Source organism: Oncorhynchus mykiss, chromosome 26 (genome assembly GCF_013265735.2).
Source record: "Oncorhynchus mykiss isolate Arlee chromosome 26, USDA_OmykA_1.1, whole genome shotgun sequence".
Classification (NCBI taxonomy): Eukaryota; Metazoa; Chordata; class Actinopteri; order Salmoniformes; family Salmonidae; genus Oncorhynchus; species Oncorhynchus mykiss.
The window spans coordinates 6,778,279-6,798,031 of record NC_048590.1 but is presented as its reverse complement, the minus strand read 5'-3'; the positions used below and the strand labels follow the sequence as shown (position 1 = coordinate 6,798,031).

The 19,753-nt window shown below is 47.9% G+C and overlaps 1 protein-coding gene across 4 annotated transcripts in view; it reads right to left on the bottom strand.

The window, feature by feature from the left end:
• Positions 1-1,337: 1,337 nt before the first annotated feature.
• LOC118944439 (multiple epidermal growth factor-like domains protein 11) overlaps positions 1,338-19,753 on the bottom strand; it is a 347,240-nt gene continuing 328,824 nt past the window's right edge. For 2 of the 4 annotated variants that reach the window (XM_036963746.1, XM_036963747.1), the window contains exons 22-24: positions 18,311-18,432; positions 13,539-13,608; positions 11,373-11,518 (exon numbers count right to left, since the gene is read on the bottom strand). In XM_036963746.1, coding sequence (XP_036819641.1) covers positions 11,454-11,518; positions 13,539-13,608; positions 18,311-18,432 — 257 coding nt within the window. In that variant the 3' untranslated portion in view covers positions 11,373-11,453. Of the gene's footprint in view, positions 2,086-8,088; positions 8,305-11,372; positions 11,519-13,538; positions 13,609-18,310; positions 18,433-19,753 lie in introns of those variants that run through there. The other 2 variants (XM_036963744.1, XM_036963745.1) reach the window with 1 other exon arrangement.

The window sequence follows — 19,753 nt, the reverse complement described above, 5'->3', positions numbered from 1 at the left end:
GCCCGATTAATACAATCCTGGTTTGTCTGAGAACTGTCATCGTCTCTTCTCCTTCATCTGCAGTTATATGAGTGTTAGCTGTGTTGCTGGCGATATCAATATACAATAGAACAGGGAATCCAAGCCCAGTCTGTCCCCATTCAGGTCCTGTAATGACATCTCCAGTCCACTGCCTGATAGAAAGGCAGATCTAATGCCATTTTGATGATGCTCCAAGCTGGTCTCATCTGAGACAGTTGTTGGTTTCTCTTCCTCTAGGGACAGCCTGTTTGGTTCCTGGTGGTTTTGTCCTCCTCTAGGGACAGCCTGGTTGATTCCTGGTGGTTTTGTCCTCCTCTAGGGACAGCCTGGTTGGTTTCTGGTGGTTTTGTCCTCCTCTAGGGACAGCCTGGTTGATTCCTGGTGGTTTTGTCCTCCTCTAGGGACAGCCTGTTTGGTTCCTGGTGGTTTTGTCCTCCTCTAGGGACGGCCTGTTTGGTTCCTGGTGGTTTTGTCCTCCTCTAGTGGCAGCCTGGTTGGTTTCTGGTGGTTTTGTCCTCCTCTAGGGACAGCCTGATGGTTCCTGGTGGTTTTGTCCTCCTCTAGGGACAGCCTGTTTGGTTCCTGGTGGTTTTGTCCTCCTCTAGGGACAGCCTGGTTGGTTTCTGGTGGTTTTGTCCTCCTCTAGGGGCAGCCTAGTTGGTTCCTGGTGGGTTTGTTCTCCTCTAGGGACAGCCTGGTTGGTTCCTGGTGGTTTTGTCCTCCTCTAGGGACAGCCTGGTTGGTTCCTGGTGGTTTTGTCCTCCTCTAGGGGCAGCCTGGTTGGTTCCTGGTGGGTTTGTCCTCCTCTAGGGACAGCCTAGTTGGTTCCTGGTGGGTTTGTCCTCCTCTAGGGACAGCCTGGTTGGTTCTCTGGTCACCCAATCCAGGCATGGAATAGAATCATTGAGCCAGGCATGACTTTATATCGGTCCATGATATTTTGTGTTCATGACTCCACTGGTCTGTTTCATAGTGTGTGTGTGTGCGTGTGTCTGTCCTTCCTTCATTTCCTAGGATGTGTGTGTGTGTCCTTCCTTTCCTAGGATGTGTGTGTGTGTGTCCTTCCTTCCTTCCCAGGATGTGTGTGTGTCCTTCCTTCCTTCCCTAGGATGTGTGTGTGTGTCCTTCCTTCCCTAGGATGTGTGTGTGTGTCCTTCCTTCCTTCCCTAGGATGTGTGTGTGTGTCCTCCCTTCCTTCCCTAGGATGTGTGTGTGTGTGTCCTTCCTTCCTTCCCTAGGATGTGTGTGTGTGTCCTTCCTTCCTTCCCTAGGATGTGTGTGTGTGTCCTTCCTTCCCTAGGATATGTGTGTGTGTCCTTCCTTCCTTTCCTAGGATGTGTGTGTGTGTCCTTCCTTCCTTTCCTAGGATGTGTGTGTGTGTGTGTGTGTGTGTGTGTATGCGTCTGTCCTTCCTTCCTTTCCTAGGATGTGTGTGTCCTCCACCGAGCCAGAGTGTAAACAAAGAGGGTACCACACATCTCCTGTAGTTATATGACTTCCCAGTGTCTTCCTCAGACACTTCACATAGCTGTAATATATTACACGTTCAGTATGCTTTACACAGCAGTGAGTCCACACGTTAGTGAGTCCACACAGCAGTGAGTCCACACGGTAGTGAGTCCACACGGTAGTGAGTCCACACGGTAGTGAGTCCACACAGCAGTGAGTCCACACAGAGCTTCTGTTGGTATATCATCTAGTATGTCCACTAACATTGATGTTGCACTGGTACTTTGTCTCTATAGTCACATTACAGTCTTTATCCGCAACCCCAGGTGGAGCAGACCGTGCCCCAACAGTAAGTCATAGGTCTAAGGTCGCGGCCCAGCGTTAGGGAGTGGTCTGTCTATAGCAGGGAGCTGGTAGGGCTGCCGGGCAAGGGTGGGCTGTGGCTCTGGTGGCTGTGCTCCTGGCTGTGTGTAGGGCTGTAGCTCTGGCTGTGTCTCAGGGGCAGCAGGTCGTAGTGGCTGGGGATGTGGCTGTTCCTGGGGAGGTCGTACGGGTTCTGAGGGTACGTGGGAACCACCACACCGTTACAGCCCTGGAGAACACTCACCTTGGGTTCTAAAGGGGGGGTGGAGGGATAGAGATAGGGGGGGTGGAGGGATAGAGATAAGGGGGGTGGAGGGATAGAGATAGGGGGATGGAGGGATATAGATAGGGGGATGGAGGGATAGAGATAGAGGGATGGAGGGATAGAGATAGGGGGATGGAGGGATAGAGATAGGGGGGTGTAAGGATAGAGATAGGGGGGTGGAGGGATAGAGATAGGGGGGTGGAGGGATAGAGATAGGGGGGTGGAGGGATAGAGATAGAGGGGTGGAGGGATAGAGATAGGGGGGTGGAGGGATAGAGATAGAGGGGTGGAGGGATAGAGATAGGGGGGTGGAGGGATAGAGATAGGGGGGTGGAGGGATAGAGATAGGGGGATGGAGGGATAGAGATAGGGGGGTGTAAGGATAGAGATAGGGGGGTGGAGGGATAGAGATAAGGGGGTGTAAGGATAGAGATAGGGGGATGGAGGGATAGAGATAGGGGGGTGGAGGGATAGAGATAGAGGGGTGGAGGGATAGAGATAGGGGGGTGGAGGGATAGAGATAGGGGGGTGGAGGGATAGAGATAGGGGGATGGAGGGATAGAGATAGGGGGGTGTAAGGATAGAGATAGGGGGGTGGAGGGATAGAGATAAGGGGGTGTAAGGATAGAGATAGGGGGATGGAGGGATAGAGATAGGGGGGTGGAGGGATAGAGATAGAGGGGTGGAGGGATAGAGATAGGGGGGTGGAGGGATAGAGATAGGGGGGTGGAGGGATAGAGATAGGGGGATGGAGGGATAGAGATAGGGGGGTGTAAGGATAGAGATAGGGGGGTGGAGGGATAGAGATAAGGGGGTGTAAGGATAGAGATAGGGGGATGGAGGGATAGAGATAGGGGGATGGAGGGATAGAGATAGGGGGATGGAGGGATAGAGATAGGGGGGATGGAGGGATAGAGATAGGGGGATGGAGGGATAGAGATAGGGGGGATGGAGGGATAGAGATAGGGGGGATGGAGGGATATAGATAGGGGGATGGAGGGATAGAGATAGGGGGGTGTAAGGATAGAGATAGGGGGGTGGAGGGATAGAGGGATGGAGGGATGGAGGGATATAGATAGGGGGATGGAGGGATAGAGATAGGGGGGTGGAGGGATAGAGATAGGGGGATGGAGGGATAGAGGGATGGAGGGATGGAGGGATATAGATAGGGGGATGGAGGGATAGAGATAGGGGGGTGGAGGGATAGAGATAGGGGGATGGAGGGATAGGGGGATGGAGGGATGGAGGGATAGAGATAGGGGGATGGAGGGATAGAGATAGGGGGATGGAGGGATATAGATAGGGGGATGGAGGGTTATAGATAAGGGGATGGAGGGATAGAGATAGGGGGATGAAGGGATAGAGATAGGGGGATGGAGGGATATAGATAGGGGATGGAGGGATATAGATAGGGGGATGGAGGGATAGAGATGGAGGGATGGAGGGATGGAGGGATAGAGATAGGGGGATGGAGGGATAGAGATAGGGGGATGGAGGGATAGAGATGGAGGGATGGAGGGATAGAGACAGGGGGATGGAGGGATAGAGATAGGGGGATGGAGGGATATAGATGGAGGGATGGAGGGATAGAGATAGGGGGATGGAGGGATATAGATAGGGGGATGGAGGGATATAGATAGGGGGATGGAGGGATAGAGATAGGGGGATGGAGGGATATAGATAGGGGGATGGAGGGATATAGATAGGGGGATGGAGGGATAGAGATAGGGGGATGGAGGGATATAGATAGGGGGATGGAGGGATAGAGATAGGGGGATGGAGGGATATAGATAGGGGGATGGAGGGATATAGATAGGGGGATGGAGGGATATAGATAGGGGGATGGAGGGATATAGATAGGGGGATGGAGGGATAGAGATAGGGGGATGGAGGGATATAGATAGGGGGATAGAGGGATATAGATAGGGGGATGGAGGGATATAGATAGGGGGATGGAGGGATATAGATAGGGGATGGAGGGATATAGATAGGGGGATGGAGGGATAGAGATAGATGGATGGAGGGATAGAGATAGGGAGATGGAGGGATAGAGATAGAGGGATGGAGGGATAGAGATAGGGGGATGGAGAGATAGAGATAGAGGGATGGAGGGATAGAGATAGGGGGATGGAGGGATAGAGATAGGGGGATAGAGATAGGGGATAGAGGGATGGAGGGATAGAGATGAGGGATAGAGATAGGGGGATGGAGGGATAGAGATAGGGGGATGGAGGGATATAGATAGGGGGAAGGAGGGATAGGGATAGGGGGATGGAGGGATATAGATAGGGGATGGAGGGATATAGATAGGGGATGGAGGGATAGAGATATAGGGATGGAGGGATAGAGATAGGGAGATGGAGGGATAGAGATAGAGGGATGGAGGGATAGAGATAGGGGGATGGAGAGATAGAGATAGAGGGATGGAGGGATAGAGATAGGGGGATAGAGATAGGGGGATAGAGATAGGGGATAGAGGGATGGAGGGATAGAGATGAGGGATAGAGATAGGGGGATGGAGGGATAGAGATAGGGGGATGGAGGGATATAGATAGGGGGATGGAGGGATAGGGATAGGGGGATGGAGGGATATAGATAGGGGATGGAGGGATATAGATAGGGGATGGAGGGATAGAGATAGGGAGATGGAGGGATAGAGATAGAGGATGGAGGGATAGAGATAGGGGGATGGAGAGATAGAGATAGAGGGATGGAGGGATAGAGATAGGGGGATGGAGGGATAGAGATAGGGGGATAGAGATAGGGGATAGAGGGATGGAGGGATAGAGATGAGGGATAGAGATAGGGGGATGGAGGGATAGAGATAGGGGGATGGAGGGATAGAGATAGGGGGATGGAGGGATAGAGATCGGGGGATGGAGGGATAGAGATCGGGGGATGGAGGGATGGATATAGGGGGATTGAGGGATATAGATAGGGGGATGGAGGGATGGATATAGGGGGATGGAGGGATATAGATAGGGGGATGGAGGGATATCGATAGGGGGATGGAGGGATATAGATAGAGGGATGGAGGGATATAGATAGGGGGATGGAGGGATAGAGATAGGGGGATGGAGGGATAGAGATAGAGGGATGGAGGGATATAGATAGGGGGATGGAGGGATAGAGATAGAGGGATGGAGGGATATAGATAGGGGGATGGAGGGATATAGATAGGGGGATGGAGGGATAGAGATAGGGGGATAGAGGGATGGAGGGATATAGATAGGGGGATGGAGGGATATAGATAGGGGGATGGAGGGATATAGATAGGGGGATGGAGGGATAGAGATAGGGGGGATAGAGGGATGGAGGGATATAGATAGGGGGATGGAGGGATATAGATAGGGGGATGGAGGGATATAGATAGGGGGATGGAGGGATAGAGATAGGGGGATAGAGGGATGGAGGGATATAGATAGGGGGATGGAGGGATATAGATAGGGGGATGGAGGGATATAGATAGGGGAATGGAGGGATAGAGATAGGGGGATAGAGGGATGGAGGGATATAGATAGGGGGATGGAGGGATGTAGATAGGGGGATGGAGGGATGTAGATAGGGGGATGGAGGGATGTAGATAGGGGGATGGAGGGATGTAGATAGGGGGATGTAGGGATGTAGATAGGGGGATGGAGGGATGTAGATAGGGGGATGGAGGGATGTAGATAGGGGGATGGAGGGATGTAGATAGGGGGATGGAGGGATGTAGATAGGGGGATGGAGGGATGTAGATAGGGGGATGGAGGGATAGAGATAGGGGGATAGAGGGATGGAGGGATATAGATAGGGGGATGGAGGGATGTAGATAGGGGGATGGAGGGATATAGATAGGGGGATGGAGGGATAGAGATAGGGGGATAGAGGGATGGAGGGATATAGATAGGGGGATGGAGGGATGTAGATAGGGGGATGGAGGGATAGAGATAGGGGGATAGAGGGATGGAGGGATATAGATAGGGGGATGGAGGGATGTAGATAGGGGGATGGAGGGATATAGATAGGGGGATGGAGGGATATAGATAGGGGGATGGAGGGATGTAGATAGGGGGATGGAGGGATGTAGATAGGGGGATGGAGGGATGTAGATAGGGGGATGGAGGGAGAAGAGAGAAAAAGAGGCTTGAACTTTTCTGACTAATCAAAGTGATCATTCAAACACTTCATACAAGTGCCCTCCACAATAACCCCCTCAGACAGAGAGAGAGAGAGAACAGACAGACAACATAATAACCCTAACCCTAACCCTCCACAATAACCCCCTCAGACAGAGAGAGAGAGAACAGACAGACAACATAATAACCCTAACCCTAACCCTCCACAATAACCCCCTCAGACAGAGAGAGAGAGAACAGACAGACAACATAATAACCCTAACCCTAACCCTCCACAATAACCCCCTCAGACAGAGAGAGAGAGAACAGACAGACAACATAATAACCCTAACCCTAACCCTCCACAATAACCCCCTCAGACAGAGAGAGAGAACAGACAGACAACATAATAACCCTAACCCTAACCCTCCACAATAACCCCCTCAGACAGAGAGAGAGAACAGACAGACAACATAATAACCCTAACCCTAACCCTCCACAATAACCCCCTCAGACAGAGAGAGAGAGAGAACAGACAGACAACATAATAACCCTAACCCTAACCCTCCACAATAACCCCCTCAGACAGAGAGAGAGAACAGACAGACAACATAATAACCCTAACCCTAACCCTCCACAATAACCCCCTCAGACAGAGAGAGAGAGAACAGACAGACAACATAATAACCCTAACCCTCCACAATAACCCCCTCAGACAGAGAGAGAGAACAGACAGACAACATAATAACCCTAACCCTAACCCTCCACAATAACCCCCTCAGACAGAGAGAGAGAGAACAGACAGACAACATAATAACCCTAACCCTAACCCTCCACAATAACCCCCTCAGACAGAGAGAGAGAGAGAACAGACAGACAACAGACAAAGACAACAGACAGAGACAACAGACTGAAACAACAGACATAGACAACAGACTGATAACCAGTCAGTTACACAGAAAAACAAATTCCTCATGAGCTCATCTTCTCCAGAATTAAGGGGATGTCGATGACCCTACATCCCCCGTAACTCATCCAGTAGGACATCTACATTACTATATATCTATAACTCACCCAGTAGGACATCTACATGACTATATATCTATAACTCACCCAGTAGGACATCTACATTACTATATATCTATAACTCACCCAGTAGGACATCTACATAACTATATATCTATAACTCACCCAGTAGGACATCTACATAACTATATATCTATAACTCACCCAGTAGGACATCTACATTACTATATATCTATAACTCACCCAGTAGGACATCTACATAACTATATATCTATAACTCACCCAGTAGGACATCTACATTACTATATATCTATAACTCACCCAGTAGGACATCTACATAACTATATATCTATAACTCACCCAGTAGGACATCTACATTACTATATATCTATAACTCACCCAGTAGGACATCTACATAACTATATATCTATAACTCACCCAGTAGGACATCTACATTACTATATATCTATAACTCATCCAGTAGGACATCTACATAACTATATATCTATAACTCACCCAGTAGGACATCTACATTACTATATATCTATAACTCACCCAGTAGGACATCTACATAACTATATATCTATAACTCACCCAGTAGGACATCTACATTACTATATATCTATAACTCATCCAGTAGGACATCTACATTACTATATATCTATAACTCATCCAGTAGGACATCTACATTACTATATATCTATAACTCACCCAGTAGGACATCTACATAACTATATATCTATAACTCACCCAGTAGGACATCTACATTACTATATATCTATAACTCATCCAGTAGGACATCTACATTACTATATATCTATAACTCATCCAGTAGGACATCTACATTACTATATATCTATAACTCACCCACGTCATAGACGTTCTTGCTGGAGGTGTGTGTGGCGGCGGTGGTGGTGACTATAGCAGAAGAGCAGTAGGACATGTCGTGGTGGACAGGACTCTTCATCTCTACATAGCTGCTCTCTGTGTGTTTACAGGCCACGGCCTGCGGGTCATTGATGGTGGCGTAGGGGTTCTCACTGTTCAGAGAGCAGGTGCTGGACAGTGAACTCTTCATGTAGTCTGACAAAGACAAATGACACACTGAGAAGCAGGAAGACGGGAACACTCTTTTTTTAACCAAGGTGAAGGTATCTGTTAGCGAATGATTCTGATATCAGCAAGGACATTGTCAGCCTTTCAATGCATTCGCCATATCAACATCGGGAGACGAATACAACATGAGATTATAATTCTACCCCAGGAGGTAAGACAAGTGAAAACTCTTATCCACTGACAACCTGTAGATAAACAATTAAAAACAGAGTACAGGGTAAATTACACAGGACACAACATTCACACTATTAGTAACATATCACAGTATAAAGCATTTAAATCCAAAAGTAGTGAGTTTGTTCATGGGGTGTTGTGTTCGTTAGAGACTGGAGGAGAGGAGGAGAGAGGAGTGTGTTAGGTATAGACTGGAGGAGAGGAGGAGAGAGGACTGTGTTAGTTAGAGACTGGAGGAGAGGACCAGAGAGGACTGTGTTAGTTAGAGACTGGAGGAGAGGAGGAGAGGACCAGAGAGGACTGTGTTAGTTAGAGACTGGAGGAGAGGACCAGAGAAGACTGTGTTAGTTAGAGACTGGAGGAGAGGAGGAGAGGAGGAGAGAGGAGTGTGTTAGTTAGAGACTGGAGGAGAGGACCAGAGAGGACTGTGTTAGTTAGAGACTGGAGGAGAGGAGGAGAGGACCAGAGAGGACTGTGTTAGTTAGAGACTGGAGGAGAGGACCAGAGAAGACTGTGTTAGTTAGAGACTGGAGGAGAGGAGGAGAGGAGGAGAGAGGAGTGTGTTAGTTAGAGACTGGAGGAGAGGACCAGAGAGGACTGTGTTAGTTAGAGACTGGAGGAGAGGACCAGAGAGGACTGTGTTAGGTAGAGACTGGAGGAGAGGAGGAGAGAGGAGTGTGTTAGTTAGAGACTGGAGGAGAGGACCAGAGAGGACTGTGTTAGTTAGAGACTGGAGGAGAGGAGGAGAGGACCAGAGAGGACTGTGTTAGGTAGAGACTGGAGGAGAGGAGGAGAGGAGGAGAGAGGAGTGTGTTAGTTAGAGACTGGAGGAGAGGACCAGAGAGGACTGTGTTAGTTAGAGACTGGAGGAGAGGACCAGAGAGGACTGTGTTAGGTAGAGACTGGAGGAGAGGAGGAGAGAGGAGTGTGTTAGTTAGAGACTGGAGGAGAGGACCAGAGAGGACTGAGTTAGAGAGAGGAGGAGAGGACCAGAGAGGACTGTGTTAGGTAGAGACTGGAGGAGAGGAGGAGAGAGGAGTGTGTTAGTTAGAGACTGGAGGAGAGGACCAGAGAGGAGGACTGTGTTAGGTAGAGACTGGAGGAGAGGACCAGAGAGGAGTGTGTGAGACCATCAGGAGGAAGGAACACACACAGAGGAGGAGATCACAGGCGTGCCCTGTGGAGAGAGAGACACAGAGGTCAAAACACACACATCAGTTCATACATATCAGTTCATACACAAACCAGAGTATGTGAGCGGTGGTGAGTGGTCTGAAATCCCGCTCATTGCTTATAGAGCGGTGTTGAGTGGCCTGAAATCCCGCTCATTGCTTTAACCAAAACCCATCTATTGTTGTGACTTTCTGGACCTACCATTTAACCAACACCCATCTATTGTTGTGATTACAGCTGCAAGTCTCTTGGGGTAGGTCTCTATAAGTTTGGCACATCTAGCCACTGGGATTTTTGCCCATTCTTCAAGGCTAAACTGCTCCAGCTCCTTCAAGTTGGATGGGTTCCGCTGGTGTACAGCAATCTTTAAGTCATACCACAGATTCTCAATTGGATTGAGGTCTGGGCTTTGACTAGGCCATTCCAAGACATTTAAATGTTTCCCCTTAAACCACTCGAGTGTTGTATTAGCAATATGCTTAGGGTCATTGTCCTGCTGGAAGATGAACCTCCTTCCCAGTCTCAAATCTCTGGAAGACTGAAAAAGGTTTCCCTCAAGAATTTCCCTGTATTTAGCGCCATCCATCATGTCTCCAGTTCTGACCAGTTTCCCAGTCCCTGCCTATGAAAAACATCCTCACAGCATGATGCTGCCACCACCATGCTTCACTGTGGGGATAGTGTTCTCGGGGTGATGAGAGGTGTTGGGTTTGCGCCAAACATTTTCCTTGATGGCCAAAAAGCTCAATTCTAGTCTCATCTGACCAGAGTACCTTCTTCCATATGTTTTGGGAGTCTCTCACATGCCTTTTTGGCGAACACCAAACGTGTTTGCTTATTTTTTTCTTTAAGCAATGGCTTTTTTCTGGCCACCCTTCCGTAAAGCCCAGCTCTGTGGAGTGTACGGCTTAAAGTGGTCCTATGGACAGATACTTCAATCTCCGCTGTGGAGCTTTGCAGCTCCTTCAGGGTTATCTTTGGTCTCTTTGTTGCCTCTCTGATTAATGCCCTCCTTGCCTGGTTCATGAGTTTTGGTGGGCGGCCCAGGTTTGTTGTGGGGTTTCATAGCAGAGGGGGTGAATACTGTATGCACGCACCACTTTTCAGTTTTTTTATTTTCTTGACATTTTTCAACAAGTAACATTTTTTCATTTGACTATTTTGTGTTTGTCCATTACATGAAATCCAAATAACAATCTATTTAAATTACAGGTTGTAATGCAACAACATAGGAAAAAATGCCAAGGGGGGATTCTTGCTTTTGCAAGGCACTGTAGGCAGCAGCCTCTCTGAGTTAGTGATTGCTGTTTAGCAGCCTGAAGACCTTGAGATAGAAGCTGTTCTTCAGTCTCTCCGTCCCAGCTTTGATGCACCTGTACCGACCTCGCCTTCTGGATGGTAGCGGTGTGAACAGGAAGTGGCTCGGGTGGTTGTTGTCCTTGATGATCTTTTTGACTTTTTTTTTTTGACTATACAAATGCATGCTGGGACAGGCATGCCCTGAGCTCATGAAGAGAGCGCTGCTGGAGAGGTACTGGAGCGAAACTGGAGCGGGCGAGAAGGCCGGCGTTCCAGCCTTTGGGAAACTCGCTCCGCGCTCCAGTCAAATTGAGCACGTTCCACTCCTCGCTCCACTCACATACTCTGACAAAAACACACACACAGCACACATGCAGTCACACACTACAGTGCAGGAAAGTCTTTGGGTAACACAGACCAACCACTCTGTTTATATGAGATGGTCTTCTTCATAAGGACATAGTGGAGTCTCATACTCTACCTCTGTAGTACTGTTCATGGTAGGAGCTGTAGCGTCTGTCTACATGGTACACACCTACAGAGATGTTAAAGGGACAGATTAAGAGTCTGTCTACACGGTACACACCTACAGAGATGTTAAAGAGACAGATTAAGAGTCTGTCTATACGGTAAACACCTACAGAGATGTTAAAGGGACAGATTAACTATGTTTAACTATATGGCCATCTATACAGAAGGTGTTCCTAATGTTTTGAACAGTCAGTGTATCTATACAGCAGGTGTTCCTAATGTTTTGAACAGTCAGTGTATATGGCCATCTATACAGAAGGTGTTCCTAATGTTATGAACAGTCAGTGTTTTTGGCCATCTATACAGAATGTGTTCCTAATGTTTTGAACAGTCAGTGTATCTATACAGCAGGTGTTCTTAATGTTTTGATACAGCAGGTGTTTCTAATGTTTTGAACAGTCAGTGTATCTATACAGAAGGTGTTCCTAATGTTTTGAACAGTCAGTGTATATGGCCATCTATACAGCAGGTGTTCCTATCTATACAGCAGGTGTTCCTAAAGTTTTGAACAGTCAGTGTATCTATACAGCAGGTGTTCCTAATGTTTTGAACAGTCAGTGTATATGGCCATCTATACAGAAGGTGTTCCTAATGTTATGAACAGTCAGTGTATATGGCCATCTATACAGAAGGTGTTCCTAATGTTATGAACAGTCAGTGTTTTTGGCCATCTATACAGAAGGTTGTCCTAATGTTTTGAACAGTCAGTGTATCTATACAGCAGGTGTTCTTAATGTTTTGAACAGTCAGTGTATATGGCCATCTATACAGCAGGTGTTCCTATCTATACAGCAGGTGTTCCTAAAGTTTTGAACAGTCAGTGTATCTATACAGCAGGTGTTCCTAATGTTTTGAACAGTCAGTGTATCTATACAGCAGGTGTTCCTAATGTTTTGAACAGTCAGTGTATATGGCCATCTATACAGAAGGTGTTCCTAAAGTTTTGTTAACTTCTTGGTGACAGGGGGCATGGCCATCTATACAGCATGAAATACATGCCCAAATTCAACTGCCTGCTACTCATCCCCAGAAGATAAGATATTAATATTATTAGTAGATTTGGATATAAAACACTAAAACGGTTTGAATCATGTCTGTGAGTATAACACAACTTATTTAGCAGGCGAAACCCCGAGGACAAACCATTCAGATTTTTTTTTTTAGGTCACTCCCTTTTCAATGGGTTTCATTGGGAATCCAGATTTCTAAGGGACCTTCTTGCAGTTCCTATCGCTTCCACTGGATGTCAACAGTCGTTAGAAATTGGTTGAGGTTTTTCCTTTGTGTAATGAAGAAGTACGGCCATCTTGAACGAGGCGTTAGATAGAGGCGCGTGACCAGAAAGCTAGCTACTGTTTGTTTTCCTCCTGTATTGAACACAGATCATCCCGTCTTCAATTTGATCAATTATGTACATTAAAAAATACCTAAAGTTGTATTACAAAAGTAGTTTGAAATGTTTTGGCAAAGTTTACAGGTAACTTTTGAGATATTTTGTAGTCACGTTGCGCAAGTTGGAACCGGTGTTTTTCTGGATCAAACTCGCCAAATAAATGGACATTTTGGATATATATGGACGGAATTAATCGAACAAAAGGACCATTTGTGATGTTTATGGGATATATTGGAGTGCCAACAAAAGAAGCTCGTCAAAGGTAAGGCAAGAATTCTATTTTTATTTCTGCGTTTTGTGTCGCGCCTGCAAAGTTGAAATATGCTTTTCTCTCTTTGTTCACTATGGTGCTATCCTCAGATAATGGCATCGTTTGCTTTCGCCGAAAAGCCTTTTTGAACTCTGACATGTTGGCTGGATTAACAACAAGTGTAGCTTTAATTTGCTCTCTTGCATGTGTGATTAAATGAACGTTTGATTTTTATAGTAATTTATTTGAATTTGGCGCTCTGCATTTCCTCTGGCTTTTGGCCAGGTGGGACGCTACCGTCCCACATATCCCAGAGAGGTTAAACAATCCCAAATCAACTTGTATTTACAATGATTTTTATAAGGGAGTCATCAGACATACCCAGTTCATCGAGGTTATAGTAGGCTGTCCACTCTGGAGCACTATTCCTGTTTAACCTCTTGTCCTTCACCTGGGAAGGAAACACAGACAGACTGAGGACCCCAGCAAGAGTAGCTGCTACACACAGACAGACTGAGGGCCCCAGCAAGAGTAGCTGCTACACACAGACAGACTGAGGACCACAGGAAGAGTAGCTGCTACACGTGGAACAGCTAATGAGGACCACAGGAAGAGTAGCTGCTGCACGTGGAACAGCTAATGAGGACCACAGGAAGAGTAGCTGCTACACGTGGAACAGCTAATGAGGACCACAGGAAGAGTAGCTGCTACACGTGGAACAGCTGATGAGGACCACAGGAAGAGTAGCTGCTACACGTGGAACAGCTAATGAGGACCACAGGAAGAGTAGCTGCTACACGTGGAACAGCTAATGAGGACCACAGGAAGAGTAGCTGCTACACGTGGAACATCTGATGAGGACCACAGAAAGAGTAGCTGCTACACGTGGAACAGCTAATGAGGACCACAGGAAGAGTAGCTGCTACACGTGGAACAGCTAATGAGGACCACAGGAAGAGTAGCTACTACACGTGGAACAGCTAATGAGGACCACAGGAAGAGTAGCTGCTACACGTGGAACAGCTGATGAGGACCCCAGGAAGAGTAGCTGCTACACGTGGAACAGCTAATGAGGACCACAGGAAGAGTAGCTGCTAGACGTGGAAAAGCTAATGAGGACCACAAGAAGAGTAGCTGCTACACATGGACCAGCTAATGAGGACCACAGGAAGAGTAGCTGCTGCACGTGGAACAGCTAATGAGGACCACAGGAAGAGTAGCTGCTACACGTGGAACAGCTAATGAGGACCACAGGAAGAGTAGCTGCTACACGTGGAACAGCTAATGAGGACCACAGGAAGAGTAGCTGCTACACGTGGAACAGCTAATGAGGACCACAGGAAGAGTAGCTGCTGAACGTGGAACAGCTAATGAGGACCACAGGAAGAGTAGCTGCTACACGTGGAACAGCTAATGAGGACCACAGGAAGAGTAGCTGCTACACGTGGAACAGCTAATGAGGACCACAGGAAGAGTAGCTGCTGCACGTGGAACAGCTAATGAGGACCACAGGAAGAGTAGCTGCTGCACGTGGAACAGCTAATGAGGACCCCAGGAAGAGTAGCTGCTGCACGTGGAACAACTAATGAGGACCACAGGAAGAGTAGCTGCTACACGTGGAACAGCTAATGAGGACCACAGGAAGAGTAGCTCCTACATGTGGAACAGCTAATGAGGACCCCAGGAAGAGTAGCTGCTACACGTGGAACAGCTAATGAGGACCACAGGAAGAGTAGCTCCTACATGTGGAACAGCTAATGAGGACCACAGGAAGAGTAGCTGCTACACGTGGAACAGCTAATGAGGACCACAGGAAGAGTAGCTGCTGCACGTGGAACAGCTAATGAGGACCACAGGAAGAGTAGCTGCTGCACGTGGAACAGCGAATGAGGACCACAGGAAGAGTAGCTGCTGCACGTGGAACAGCTAATGAGGACCACAGGAAGAGTAGCTGCTACACGTGGAACAGCTGATGAGGACCCCAGGAAGAGTAGCTGCTGCACGTGGAACAGCTCATGAGGACCACAGGAAGAGTAGCTGCTACACGTGGAACAGCTAATGAAGACCACAGGAAGAGTAGCTGCTACACGTGGAACAGCTAAAGAGGACCACAGGAAGAGTAGCTGCTACACGTGGAACAGCGAATGAGGACCACAGGAAGAGTAGCTGCTACACGTGGAACAGCTGATGAGGACCACAGGAAGAGTAGCTGCTGAACGTGGAACAGCTAATGAGGACCACAGGAAGAGTAGCTGCTACACGTGGAACAGCTGATGAGGACCACAGGAAGAGTAGCTGCTGAACGTGGAACAGCTAATGAGGACCCCAGGAAGAGTAGCTGCTACACGTGGAACAGCTAATGAGGACCACAAGAAGAGTAGCTGCTGAACGTGGAACAGCTAATGAGGACCACAAGAAGAGTAGCTGCTGAACGTGGAACAGCTAATGAGGACCACAGGAAGAGTAGCTGCTGAACGTGGAACAGCTAATGAGGACCACAGGAAGAGTAGCTGCTGAACGTGGAACAGCTAATGAGGACCCCAGGAAGAGTAGCTGCTGAACATGGAACAGCTAATGAGGACCACAGGAAGAGTAGCTGCTGAACGTGGAACAGCTAATGAGGACCACAGGAAGAGTAGCTGCTACACGTTGGAACAGCTAATGAGGACCCCAGGAAGAGTAGCTGCTGAACGTGGAACAGCTAATGAGGACCCCAGGAAGAGTAGCTGCTACACGTGGAACAGCTAATGAGGACCACAAGAAGAGTAGCTGCTACACGTGGAACAGCTAATGAGGACCCCAGGAAGAGTAGCTGCTGAACGTGGAACAGCTAATGAGGACACCAGGAAGAGTAGCTGCTGAACGTGGAACAGCTAATGAGGACCCCAGGAAGAGTAGCTGCTGAACGTGGAACAGCTAATGAGGACCACAGGAAGAGTAGCTGCTACACGTGGAACAGCTAATGAGGACCACAAGAAGAGTAGCTGCTGAACGTGGAACAGCTAATGAGGACCACAAGAAGAGTAGCTGCTGAACGTGGAACAGCTAATGAGGACCACAAGAAGAGTAGCTGCTGCACGTGGAACAGCTTATGAGGACCCCAGGAAGAGTAGCTGCTGAACGTGGAACAGCTAATGAGGACCACAGGAAGAGTAGCTGCTGAACGTGGAACAGCTAATGAGGCCCCAGGAAGAGTAGCTGCTGAACGTGGAACAGCTAATGAGGACCACAGGAAGAGTAGCTGCTGAACGTGGAACAGCTAATGAGGACCCCAGGAAGAGTAGCTGCTGCACGTGGAACAGCTTATGAGGACCCCAGGAAGAGTAGCTGCTGAACGTGGAACAGCTAATGAGGACACCAGGAAGAGTAGCTGCTACACGTGGAACAGCTAATGAGGACCACAGGAAGAGTAGCTGCTACACGTGGAACAACACACAAATAAAAGACACATGTTTCTTGGAGAATGCCAATGTGCAGGTAACTGCCAGAATAATGGAAACACTTGAGTAGATGAGGGATACAAAGTATATTGAAAGCAGGTGCTTCCACACAGGTGTGGTTCCTGAGTTAATTAAGCAATTAACATAGTAATGGTAGCTTTTATGCTTTCCCATACAATGACAATGGCCCCTACACATGTCACGAGTGGTCACTGAATGGTTGGATGAGCATGAAAAACGAAATAAGCCATGTGACCTGGCCGTTTCAGTCACCAGATCTCAACCCAACTGAACACTTCTGGGAGATTGTGGAGCGGCACCTGAGACCAGCGTTTTCCAACCACCATCAACAAAAACACCAAACGATTGAATTTTTGGTGGAAGAACGATGTCACATCCTTCCAATAGAATGATGTCACATCCCTCCAATAGAACGGTGTCACATCCTTCCAATAGAATGATGTCACATCCCTCCAATAGAATGATGTCACATCCCTCCAATAGAACGATGTCACATCCCTCCAGTAGAATGATGTCACATCCCTCCAATAGAACGATGTCACATCCCTCCAGTAGAATGATGTCACATCCCTCCAATAGAATGATGTCACATCCCTCCAATAGAATGATGTCACATCCCTCCAATAGAACGATGTCACATCCCTCCAGTAGAATGATGTCACATCCCTCCAATAGAATGATGTCACATCCTTCCAATAGAATGTCACATCCCTCCAATAGAACGGTGTCACATCCCTCCAATAGAACGGTGTCACATCCCTCCAATAGAACGATGTCACATCCCTCCAATAGAATGATGTCACATCCCTCCAATAGAATGATGTCACATCCCTCCAATAGAATGATGTCACATCCCTCCAATAGAACGATGTCACATCCCTCCAATAGAACGGTGTCACATCCCTCCAATAGAACGATGTCACATCCCTCCAATAGAACGATGTCACATCCCTCCAATAGAATGATGTCACATCCTTCCAATAGAATGATGTCACATCCCTCCAATAGAATGATGTCACATCCCTCCAATAGAACGATGTCACATCCCTCCAATAGAATGATGTCACATCCCTCCAATAGAATGATGTCACATCCCTCCAATAGAATGATGTCACATCCCTCCAATAGAATGTCACATCCCTCCAATAGAACGGTGTCACATCCCTCCAATAGAACGGTGTCACATCCCTCCAATAGAACGATGTCACATCCCTCCGATAGAATGATGTCACATCCCTCCAATAGAACGATGTCACATCCCTCCAATAGAATGATGTCACATCCCTCCAATAGAATGATGTCACATCCCTCCAATAGAATGATGTCACATCCCTCCAATAGAACGATGTCACATCCCTCCAATAGAATGATGTCACATCCCTCCAATAGAATGATGTCACATCCCTCCAATAGAACGATGTCACATCCCTCCAATAGAACGCTGTCACATCCCTCCAGTAGAACGATGTCACATCCCTCCAATAGAACGATGTCACATCCCTCCAATAGAATGATGTCACATCCCTCCAATAGAGTTCCAGACACCTGTAGAATCTATGCCGAGGTGCATTGAAGCTGTTCTGTCTGCTTGTAGTGAAAACGATTCATTTTTATGTTTTTTGTTTTCTTTATTTTAGCAGTTGCCTGTATGTACTCTTAGCATAAATAACGTTACGGTTCGTTGCCACCCACCTTGGCCCTTCTGGTCTTCTTGTCAGGCTTGGCGTAGTGGCCAGCGTAGGTACATGCTCCCAGAGTGTGGTAGGAGGGGTTAGTGAAACAACGACTGACGTTGCTGATGGTAGGAGAGGAGTCTAGAGAGGAGAACAAAGCCTGTACACTGATGCCCTGCTCACCACGGAAACATCAGCTTGTAGCATAGGACTCTACACACTCACAGTCACAGGGGCGAGCACGCAAGCAAACGCAAAAACACACAGCTCCATCGGGACATTTTCAATACAAGGCTGTTAAAAACAGAGGTTTCATCAGAAAGCTGAGTTTGCTGAGAACACAAACAGCAAGAGAGAGGAGGATCTAGCTGGAAAGAGAGTTCAGTCAGATCACCCCTGAATTTAGTTAGATCACCCCCAATTTCAGTCAGATCACCCCCGAGGGCTGTGGAGAGGGACCACACTGCAAAGAGACAGTCCTGGGGAGAGAGTCCACACTGTAAAGAGACAGTCCTGGGGAGAGAGTCCACACTGTAAAGAGACAGTCCTGGGGAGAGAGTCCACACTGTAAAGAGACAGTCCTGGGGAGAGAGTCCACACTGTAAAGAGACAGTCCTGTAGAGAGAGTCCACACTGTAAAGAGACAGTCCTGGGGAGAGAGTCCACACTGTAAAGAGACAGTCCTGGGGAGAGAGTCCACACTGTAAAGAGACAGTCCTGTAGAGAGAGTCCACACTGTAAAGAGACAGTCCTGGGGAGAGAGTCCACACTGTAAAGAGACAGTCCTGGGGAGAGAGTCCACACTGTAAAGAGACAGTCCTGGGGAGAGAGTCCACACTGACTTAGTTAGCATGACTAAGTGGTAGAGTCTGGAGCGTCTCACCAGAGAGGGAGTAACCCTGACTGACTTAGTTAACATGACTAAGTGGTAGAGTCTGGAGAGTTTCACCAGAGAGGGAGTAACCCTGACTGACTTAGTTAACACGACTAAGTGGTAGAGTCTGGAGCGTCTCACCAGAGAGGGAGTAACCCTGACTGACTTAGTTAGCATGACTAAGTGGTGGAGTCTGGAGAGTCTCACCAGAGAGGGAGTAACCCTGACTGACTTAGTTAACATGACTAAGTGGTAGAGTCTGGAGAGTCTCACCAGAGAGGGAGTAACCCTGACTGACTTAGTTAACATGACTAAGTGGTAGAGTCTGCAGAGTCTCACCAGAGAGGGAGTAACCCTGACTGACTTAGTTAACATGACTAAGTGGTAGAGTCTGGAGAGTCTCACCAGAGAGGGAGTAACCCTGACTGACTTAGTAAACACGACTAAGTGGTAGAGTCTGGAGCGTCTCACCAGAGAGGAAGTAACCCTGACTGACTTAGTTAACATGACTAAGTGGTGCAGTCTGGAGCGTCTCACCAGAGAGGGAGTAACCTTGACTGACTTAGTTAACATGACTAAGTGGTAGAG